The following is an 11,356-nucleotide window of genomic DNA, read 5'->3' on the forward strand; positions in this document are numbered from 1 at the left end:
AAAACAAGTTAATATATGTAAGTAGACCTCCATAACTAACATATATGTGACCATGAAAACAAGTTAATATATGTAGGTAGACCTCCATAACTAACATATACGTGACCATGAAAACAAGTTAATATATGTAAGTAGACCTCCATAACTAACATATATGTGACCATGAAAACAAGTTAATATATCTAAGTAGACCTCCATAACTAACATATATATGTGACCATGAAAACAAGTTAATATATGTAAGTAGACCTCCATAACTAACATATACGTGACCGTGAAAACAAGTTAATATATGTAAGTAGACCTCCATAACTAACATATACGTGACCGTGAAAACAAGTTAATATATGTAAGTAGACCTCCATAACTAACATATATGTGACCATGAAAACAAGTTAATATATGTAAGTAGACCTCCATAACTAACATAAACGTGACCATGAAAACAAGTTAATATATGTAAGTAGACCTCCATAACTAACATATATGTGACCATGAAAACAAGTTAATATATGTAAGTAGACCTCCATAACTCACATATACGTGACCATGAAAACAAGTTAATATATGTAAGTAGACCTCCATAACTAACATATATATGTGACCATGAAAACAAGTTAATATATCTAAGTAGACCTCCATAACTAACATATATATGTGACCATGAAAACAAGTTAATATATGTAAGTAGACCTCCATAACTAACATATACGTGACCGTGAAAACAAGTTAATATATGTAAGTAGACCTCCATAACTAACATATACGTGACCATGAAAACAAGTTAATATATGTAAGTAGACCTCCATAACTAACATGTATGTGACCATGAAAACAAGTTAATATATGTAAGTAGACCTCCATAACTAACATATATGTGACCATGAAAACATGTTAATATATGTAAGTAGACCTCCATAACTAACATATATGTGACCATGAAAACAAGTTAATATATCTAAGTAGACCTCCATAACTAACATATACGTGACCGTGAAAACAAGTTAATATATGTAAGTAGACCTCCATAACTAACATATACGTGACCATGAAAACAAGTTAATATATGTAAGTAGACCTCCATAACTCACATATACGTGACCATAAAAACAAGTTAATATATGTAAGTAGACCTCCATAACTAACATATATATGTGACCATGAAAACAAGTTAATATATGTAAGTAGACCTCCATAACTAACATATACGTGACCGTGAAAACAAGTTAATATATGTAAGTAGACCTCCATAACTCACATATACGTGACCATGAAAACAAGTTAATATATGTAAGTAGACCTCCATAACTAACATGTATGTGACCATGAAAACAAGTTAATATATGTAAGTAGACCTCCATAACTAACATATATACGTGACCATGAAAACAAGTTAATATATCTAAGTAGACCTCCATAACTAACATATATATGTGACCATGAAAACAAGTTAATATATGTAAGTAGACCTCCATAACTAACATATACGTGACCGTGAAAACAAGTTAATATATGTAAGTAGACCTCCATAACTAACATATACGTGACCATGAAAACAAGTTAATATATGTAAGTAGACCTCCATAACTAACATGTATGTGACCATGAAAACAAGTTAATATATGTAAGTAGACCTCCATAACTAACATATATGTGACCATGAAAACATGTTAATATATGTAAGTAGACCTCCATAACTAACATATATGTGACCATGAAAACAAGTTAATATATCTAAGTAGACCTCCATAACTAACATATACGTGACCGTGAAAACAAGTTAATATATGTAAGTAGACCTCCATAACTAACATATACGTGACCATGAAAACAAGTTAATATATGTAAGTAGACCTCCATAACTCACATATACGTGACCATAAAAACAAGTTAATATATGTAAGTAGACCTCCATAACTAACATATATATGTGACCATGAAAACAAGTTAATATATGTAAGTAGACCTCCATAACTAACATATACGTGACCGTGAAAACAAGTTAATATATGTAAGTAGACCTCCATAACTCACATATACGTGACCATGAAAACAAGTTAATATATGTAAGTAGACCTCCATAACTAACATATATGTGTGATACAAGCATTCTATGTCGCCTTTAAGAACGTGTTCACGTCTTTATCTCACTGTGAGACAGACTTTTCCAACAGGAAACTGGAGTTTGTAAACCACTCACTCTCCCACACCAAACCTCATAGAGAAAATCAGTGGTTTTAACATCACAGCACACAGGAGTTGTTGATCCCCTGCTGCCTCCATCGCTGACTTTAAAGGTGTTATTTTAGTGAATTCGGCTTTTAAAATCCTTTGACAGAACCAACCAGAAACAATCTGATGATTGTCAGTGACACAAAGTGACCACACGAAGCAGCAGTAGACAAGCAGCTCCTGTGTCCCCGCCAGCTTAAATCACTGATTTTCTCTATGGGCTTTGGTGTGGGAGAGTGAGTGGTTTACAAACTTGAGTTTTCTGTTTTTAAACTGTTACACTGGTAACATTTTCACTGTTCACACAGTTCACTTCTTGTGTTCAGACTCCGTTCAGTCCAGGTTTTATCGTTCATTTTTTGAGTTTTGTTTTGGTCTCTGAATGTTGGACTCACATTCTCTCTCTAGCTTTTAAAACACTTTAGTTCGACTAAAATAAAACTTTTAAAACGTTAGTCCGACTAAAACCAAGAGTTATTCGACATTTTTCACACTGATCAAACAATGGTTTAAAATGGTTTCAGAATTAAACCGGTTTTTAAACCAGTGAGAATTGGAGGTGGGCAGGATACATATCATGATTGTTGCTTTACAGATATGCAGATTGACTTGATGGAGTATTTAAAACTGAATGTGAAAGTTTTATCTCGAATGATATCAGAATGTAGACGAAACCAACTTGTGCTGTTTGACGCGTTCTTGGCGGTCAGAATTGGACAGTGTGTCAAAACTGGACATCCAATGTGTTAACAACAGACGTCCACTGAGTGCCACGCTTGGTTCTGTCACCCACAATCCCAGTTGCGAGCCAGTTTAGCTCAGTATCTTATATCTGAGTAGCTGTGGTGGCCTTAAAGGTGTTATTTTAGTGAATTCGGCTTTTAAAATCCTTTGTTCTTATGATTGTCAGTGACACAAAGTGACCACACGAGGCAGCAGTAGACAAGCAGATCCTGTGTCCCCGCCAGCTTAAATCACTGATTTTCTCTATGGGCTTTGGTGTGGGAGAGTGAGTGGTTTACAAACTTGAGTTTTCTGTTTTTAAACTGTTACACTGGTAACATTTTCACTGTTCACACAGTTCACTTCTTGTGTTCAGACTTCGTTCAGTCCAGGTTTTATCGTTCATTTTTTGAGTTTTGTTTTGGTCTCTGAATGTTGGACTCACATTCTCTCTCTCTCTCTCTCTCTCTCTCTCATCCAGCCCACTGGTTACATGGAGACGTGTCTGTCCTACAGCTCCATTGAAGACCTGCAGCTTCTCTCCTGGGACAACGCTCCAAAGTACTGTGTCCAACTGAGTTTCCCTGGAGGAACCGTCCTGCTGCAGGTAGCACTCATCATCTTAGAGCCCAGAAGAACCATATTCTTTGAATTGTTAGGGTTTTTTTTACCGCAGAAAGAGTTTTTTATATTAATGTCAAGAGAGGTGTCACCTCTACAGTGGCCTAAACTAAAACAGAACTTTTAAAACGTTCGTCCGACTAAAACAGAACTTTTAAAACACATTCGTCCGACAAACAGAATTTTTAAAACGTTAGTCCGACTAAAACAGAACTTTTAAAACACGTTAGTCCAACAAACAGAATTTTGAAAACATTAGTCCGACTAAAACAGAACTTTTAAAACACGTTAGTCCGACTAAAACAGAACTTTTAAAACACGTTAGTCCAACAAACAGAATTTTTAAAACGTTAGTCTGACTTAAACAGAACTTTTAAAACACGTTAGTCCGACTAAAACAGAACTTTTAAAACGTTAGTCCGACTAAAACAGAACTTTTAAAACACGTTAGTCCAACTAAAACAGAGCTTTTAAAACGTTAGTCCGACTAAAACAGAACTTTTAAAACCTTAGTCCGACTAAAACAGAACTTTTAAAACCTTAGTCCGTCTAAAACAGAACTTTTAAAACCTTAGTCCGTCTAAAACAGAACTTTTATAACGCGTTAATGCGACTAAAACCTAGCTTTTAAAACGTTAGTCCGACTAAAACCAAGAGTTATTCAACATTTTTCACACTGATCAAACAATGGTTTAAAATGGTTTCAGAATTAAACCGGTTTTTAAACCAGTGAGAATTGGAGGTGGGCAGGATACATATCATGATTGTTGTTTTACAGATATGCAGATTGACATGATGGAGTATTTAAAACTGAATGTGAAAGTTTATCTCGAATGATATCAGAATGTAGACGAAACCAAGTTGTGCTGTTTGACGCGTTCTTGGCGGTCAGAATTGGACAGTGTGTCAAAACTGGACATCCAATGTGTTAACAACAGACGTCCACTGAGTGCCACGCTTGGTTCTGTCACCCACAATCCCAGTTGCGAGCCAGTTTAGCTCAGTATCTTTTATCTGAGTAGCTGTGGTGGCCTCTGCGGTCATGTTTGCTCATGTCAGCCGAGTGTGGAAAAACTGCCAGGAGATCAGGCCACAATCTGTGGAAAACCAACTTCTCCAGCTCTGGAAAGATCATGGAAAATTGTCCGTAACTGTAACGGAAAAGTGAGAATGTCAGCGATTTTTAAAAACTGCAGTATAATTTGGTTGAACATCCTTTTTCATCTCGTTTCACCTTGATTTGACTGACACGATGTGGAATTAAACAAGTTTGTTAAAAATACTTGTCTCGTGATTGACAGGTGTTTTTGGTTGATAAACTGCTACTTTTGGTTTTAACTATCATGCTCGGTGAAAACATGGCTGCCAGAGGGGACATTGGGAAAAAAAAGCTAATTTTTGCCACTTAACAAAAGACTTATCTACGTCGCAGGTTCACATCTTTATCTCACTGTGAGACAGACTTTTCCACCAGGAAAGTCAAGTTTGTAAACCACTCATTCTCCCACACCAAAGCCCATAGATAAAATCAGTGATTTTAGCTCACAGGGACATAGGAGCTGCTGGTCCTCTGCTGCCTCGTGTGGTCACATTGTGTCACTGACGTACATCGGAACAAAGGAATTTTAATGCAGAATTTTACAAAATAAGACATTTGAACTCAGTGATGGAGGCAGCAGTGGATCAACAACTCCTGTGAGTGATGTTAAAATCACTGATTTTCTCTATGGGCTTTGGTGTGGGAGAGTGAGTGGTTTACAAACTTGACTTTATGTTGGAAAAGTCTGTCTCACAGTGAGATAAATGTGTATATATATATGTATATGTGTGTGTGTGTGTGTGTATGTGTGCACCGAGCGTCAGCAGAGGCGGAGCTTATCACCTTCGACAAACGTCGCTGCCAAACTATAAATACGTCAGATCTTATTACACAAACCACATGTTTGAATTCTAAATGACTAATTTCTCGCCTCAAATGATGTTAAAACTGCGTTCCAGGACACAGAAAAATATTTATTTCACATTTATATTTCCGGGTTTGAGAACCGTCCTCGCTGTTCGCTTACTTGAGAATTGGAACAGCACTTGGACTGAGGCTGATGACGTTTTCACAAGTACGGGAGTACGCACGTACGCACAAGTATGGATATTGAGAAACGGCCAATGATCTGAAGCACACCAGCAAGTCCACTTCTGAATGGCTAAAGAAAAACAAAATGAAGACTTTGGAGTGGCCTAGTCAAAGTCCTGACCTGAATCATATTGAGATGCCGTGGCATGACCTTAAAAAGGCGGTTCATGCCCGAAAACCCTCTAATGTGGCTGAATTACAACAATTCTGCAAAGATGAGTGGGCCAAAATTCCTCCACAGTGTTGTAAAAAGACTCATTGCAAGTTATCGCAAACGCTTGATTGCAGTTGTTGCTGCAAACGGTGGCTCAACCAGTTATGAGGTTTAGGGGGCAAACACTTTTTCACACAGGGCCATGGAGGTTTAGATTTTTTTTTCTTCATTGTGTTTACTTGTGTTAACTTTGACTAATATTTAAATTTGTTTGATGATCTGAAACATTTAAGTGTGACAAACATGCTAAAAAATAAGAAATCAGGAAGGGGGCAAACACTTTTGCACACAACTGTGTGTACATATATTGTATATATGTGTGTATATACATATATATGTATATACACATATATATATATATATATATACACACATATATACATACATATATGTGTGTATATATATACATATATGTGTGTATATGTATGTATATATATATATATATATAGTGTAAGTATTTTGTTTTGTTCAGGATGATCGAGTGATGATAAAAACTGTCTCTTAGTTATCATATTTAACAAGTTGTTTGTGTCTTCGTGTGTGTGTGTGTGTGTGTGTGTTGCCACAGGCTGCAAACAGCTACTTAAGAGACCAGTGGTTTCACTCCTTGCAGTGGAAGGTGAGGTTACAGTTTGTCTTTTATTATTAATGTTAGTTTCATCAACCACTTTAAAGCCCCCCCCCCCCCACACTCACACTCACACACACACACACACACACACACACACACACACACACACACACACACACACACGTGTGACAGGTCTTTCCTCAATATTTCGCCGCGTCATGTTTTCCCTGCAGAAAAAAATCTACAAGTACAGGAAAGTGCTGAATAACCCAAGTCGCTGGGACGTGGTGCTGAAGGAGATCCGAGCACTGGTGGACATGGCTCTGACCTCGCCACTGCAGGACGACTCCATCCACCAGGCGCCGCTGCACATCATCTCCACCCTGCTGGCTGAGGTGGGTACTGCACTGCTCTCTTTAATGTTGATACATACGTATATCTTTTGTTTAAATATTTAAAATATGACACGTCCCCACGGATCGAGCTGCTCAACAGTGTGTGAAGAGTTTTTAATAAGAAAAAAAACGAGGTCTTTAAAGTGAAAAACGTGGCTGCCAGTGAGGACAGGCGGGAATTTAACAAAAGTCTTTTGTTAAGTGGCTTAAACCAGAAATGTCCCTTTAAATAACACCTCCCACAGTCAACACACTGATCATATAGTTTATCGTCCTTGTTGTGCGGATGTACGGTCAGGGAGTTGCTACTGAATCAATTAAAGGAGCAGTTTCACATGTTATGCAGAGCTTAAAGGTGTTGTTTTTTCCGTCCTCTCTCTGCTGCAGAACTCAAACCTCAGCGCTCAGGACCATGAGAACATCATTGTGGTGAGTCAGCGTGAAGTTCACTGTCACTGTGAACTCATGTTTGATGTTAGCTCTGGAGTCAATGATTAACCCTCTGTAGTCGGAGCTTCTGCTCGTCGTGATCCACAGACTGAGCAGAATAAACACACATGTGGAGATTCTGCTCATGTTACACTGTGTGTGTGTGTGTGTGAGTGAAGCTTGTCAGGTTTAATGAGGCTCCTGCAGCTGAAAGCTCACATCTACACAGGTACTGGCTCCAGGCCAGAGTAAATATGAGAGAGGAGATATTCATCTGTGTGTGTGTGTGTGTGTGTGTGTGTGTGCAGGCCATCGCTCCTCTCCTGGAAAACAACCACCCTCCTCCTGACCTGTGTGAGTTCTTCTGTAAGGTAAGCTCCTCCATCATCTCTGTATTTCTTCTCTCTGCCTGATCTGTGACCGGAAACGCCATTTGTTCTGTGCACGTGCAAAGTGTGACTACTTCCTTTTCCCGCTTAAGTTTTACATCACTTTTGGAACAACTAATTAAAGGAAAGATAACGTAAAAAACCCAAAAACCATGTATTTAATGCACAAACAATCATTCTAAGCTTGATTTTATTGTCAACTCTTATGGCAAAAGGTTTTTTATGGTAAGTAGTAATAAAGCAAAGTCTCAGTGGCTCTTACTTTGAAGGTCAGGGTTAAAGGAAGTGATGATGTGTAAGATGCACATGAAAATGTGTATTTTATTGTAGGGATGTCCCGATCCGATATTGATATTGGATATCGGTCCGATATCAGCCAAGAAACAAGTATCGGATTATATCGGACTGCCTCTAAAATCCCCGATGCAACAGTCCATTCCACTCCAGCACTTCTGTCCTGCAGCGCCCGTTGTGATCACGTGGGCTGTGCGTGTTGGCCTCCGTTTGTTAATTATACCCCAAAAAGCAGCCATGGCAAGAGCTTTGTGTGTTTTAAATGTGTCCTGAAGCTCCACACACGGAGCTAAGTACGTCTGCAGGGCCGGTCCCTGGGCTCCGGGCTCCGGGCTCCGGGTTTACCTGCGGGACGAGTCACTCACCCTGTGTGGGTTGGGCTAATCCAAAATAGTGAAAACAAGGGGGTATTCTCTGAAGACACGCTGTTACCTGTGAAACACGGCTGCTCTGAAAACACCCCCATTAGCACTTGGTACTTTCCTCCTGATGAAATGAACCATAGACTGTATAAAATTAATATGGAGAAAATCCAATATTCTTATGTTGAAGGTTAAAATGGATGTAACCATTGGTTAATAATAAATGGGTCAGTTTGTCTCATACTGTTGTTCTCTGTTTAAGTCATTTCACTTGATCAGCCTATTCTAACATTCCACACTACAAAATATGTCATTAAAGTATGTATGATTCGTGCTGATATCATATCGGATCAATATCGGCCAATACTCAAGGCTGCAATATCAGTATCGTATCGGAAGTGAAAAAGTTGTATTGGGACATCCCTATTTTATTGTCTAAGAATAACAACTTAAACGAAAGACGACGTATAAACAATTAAACAATTAAAGACAACTTCAAAAGTATAACTACTAAAATGAAAGATACCATAAATAAGTATGTTTTGTCTATTGAGAATATCGATAAAAACTTGAATTATACTTCATAAGAACTGCCCTTAAAGATGTAATACAACATTATTTTATTGAAAATCCCTGAAACTGTGGACAGGAAGTAGTCACACGTGTGCAGAACACGTCAGAGACAAACTAAAGCTCCGCCGCTGATGCGTGTGTTGCAGCACTGTCGCGAGCGGCCGCGCTCCATGGTCGTGATTGAAGTGTTCACTCCAGTGGTCCAGAGGATCCTCAAACACAACATGGTGAGTTAAGTGCTGTGTGTGGTTTATGTTTGAAGTAGAAGATTTACTGCGCCTGTTTGCACCTGTACAATGTCTACATACTTACATGAACAGTAGGGGGCAGTGGAGAGGCGGTAAGTCTACGATCTCTATGTCACATGTCCACGTCTTTATCTCACTGTGAGACAGACTTTTCCGACAGGAAACGGAAGTTTGTATAACACTCACTCTCCCACACCAAAGTCCATAGAGAAAATCTGTGATTTTAGCTGCGGGGACACAGGAGCTGCTGGTCCTCTGCTGCCTCTTGTGGTCACTTTTTGTCACTGCGTTAAGTCTGAGTGAAGGAAAGTAAAAGCCAAAGTGACAAAATGAGACATGTGAACTTAGTGATGGAGGCAGCAGTGGACCAACAGCTCCTGTGTGCTGTGACGTTAAAATCACTGATTTTCTCTCTGGGCTTTGGTGTTTACAAACTTCACCTCTGCTCCTCCTTTTGACAATTTGACCAATCACAGAGAGTTTGTCTCTGATTGGTTGTTCTACTAAATCTACGATGTCTACATCACATGTTCACGTCATGTTATCTCACTGTGAGACAGACTGTAAACCACTCACTCTGCCACACCAAAGTCCATAGAGAAAATCAACACAATCCTCCTACAGCGTTGTCTTTTTTTAATTATTCTTATTGATAGCAAAATACAAAATCTGTAGTCCTACTCTGACCTCCGTGATTTGCCCCCTGGTGGAATAACACGTATTGCACAGCTAGTTCGCAAAGGCTAACGTGTGACGTTGGTTGATGTTTTCACGTGGTGTAGGATTTCGGGAAGTGCCCTCGCCTGCGTCTCTTCACTCAGGAGTACATCCTGGCTCTGAACGAGCTCAACGCTGGCATGGAGGTCGTCAAGAAGTTCGTCCACAGGTGAGAAACTGTCCAGTCTGGAATGTTGTCAGACTTTAATCAACAATGATTTGACTCGAGCAGACATTTGTTTATGTGTAAAAAGTGACGTACTGCAGCTTTAAGTGAAGCGAATCACTGACAGAAGCTTTAAGTTTGTCTCATGTTGTCCTTCTCTGGACAGATGCTGGACCCTCAGTCAATGTATGGCCTTTAACTGTGTGTGTGTGTGTGTGTGTGTGTGTGTTGCAGCATGCACGGACCAACAGGTCAGTGTCCTCACCCTCGTGTCCTGCCAAACCTGGTGGCAGTTTGCCTCGCTGCCATTTATTCCTGCTATGAGGAGTTCATCAACAGGTCGGTCACACACACACACACACACACGTACACACACAGACACACAGATTTTGTGGTTTTTTTTGTTTGTTTTTTTACCTCTGAAGGGACTAGAGGTTGAGATATGTGTATGTGTGTGTGTGTATATATGTATATATATATTTATATATGTGTGTATGTATACATGTATATATGTATGTATGTATGTGTGTATATGTGTATATATACATATATGTAGGTATATATGTGTGTGTGTATATATATATATGTGTATATTTATATATATATATTTTTATATATATATAAATATTTATATATACAGTATATATACATATATATGTATATATATCCCTACGTGTGTGTGTTTGTTTTACGTGCATTATATACATATATATCTGGAAGAATCTGGAAACAAAGACCAGAGGAGCAGAATCCAGAATCTGGTCCTCGATGTTATCATTATTGATGAGAATCAGATTGTGTTCACTGAGCCTTTAACTGTAAAAGATAAACCTGCTTCATTATCTTAGTTAATTCTGTCACTTTAATGACAAACGGCAGACGTCATCCTCTCCTCTCTGTCTCTGTGTGTGTGTGTGCGTGTGCGTGTGTGTGTTCAGCTGCTCATTTGTTCATGTTTTTTCTTCATTGATTAGTCAAACACGTGATCGGTAATTTCCCGCATGTTGTCGGACAAATGTGAAGGAAGCAAACAGTGATTTGCAGATGCTGCCGGGAAAGTGGCTCATCACCGAGCGCATTATGTCGTTTACCGCCATAAACTCATTCATCATCGTACGACAGAGACGGCCGTTCATTTTTCTCCTGTAAGAAGCAACGAAAAACAAACACGGCAGGAAACAGATTGAATTAACTGCACAGATAATCACATCACGCCATAATGTCGTTACACTTATCTCTTCTAAATTTGTTTTAGTGGGAAAAATCTCATGGGGAAAATACACGAGATGAT

The 11,356-nt window shown here is 38.8% G+C and overlaps 1 protein-coding gene across 1 annotated transcript in view; it reads left to right on the forward strand.

The window, feature by feature from the left end:
* cmip (c-Maf inducing protein) overlaps positions 1 to 11,356 on the forward strand; it is a 39,322-nt gene that overhangs the window by 11,537 nt on the left and 16,429 nt on the right. The window contains exons 2-9 of the mRNA XM_058645106.1: positions 3,437 to 3,562; positions 6,490 to 6,540; positions 6,726 to 6,887; positions 7,275 to 7,316; positions 7,625 to 7,687; positions 9,081 to 9,161; positions 9,965 to 10,068; positions 10,300 to 10,404. Coding sequence (XP_058501089.1) covers positions 3,437 to 3,562; positions 6,490 to 6,540; positions 6,726 to 6,887; positions 7,275 to 7,316; positions 7,625 to 7,687; positions 9,081 to 9,161; positions 9,965 to 10,068; positions 10,300 to 10,404 — 734 coding nt within the window. The remainder of the gene's footprint in view (positions 1 to 3,436; positions 3,563 to 6,489; positions 6,541 to 6,725; positions 6,888 to 7,274; positions 7,317 to 7,624; positions 7,688 to 9,080; positions 9,162 to 9,964; positions 10,069 to 10,299; positions 10,405 to 11,356) is intronic.

This window comes from Solea solea, chromosome 12, assembly GCF_958295425.1.
Source record: "Solea solea chromosome 12, fSolSol10.1, whole genome shotgun sequence".
Taxonomy (NCBI): domain Eukaryota; kingdom Metazoa; phylum Chordata; class Actinopteri; order Pleuronectiformes; family Soleidae; genus Solea; species Solea solea.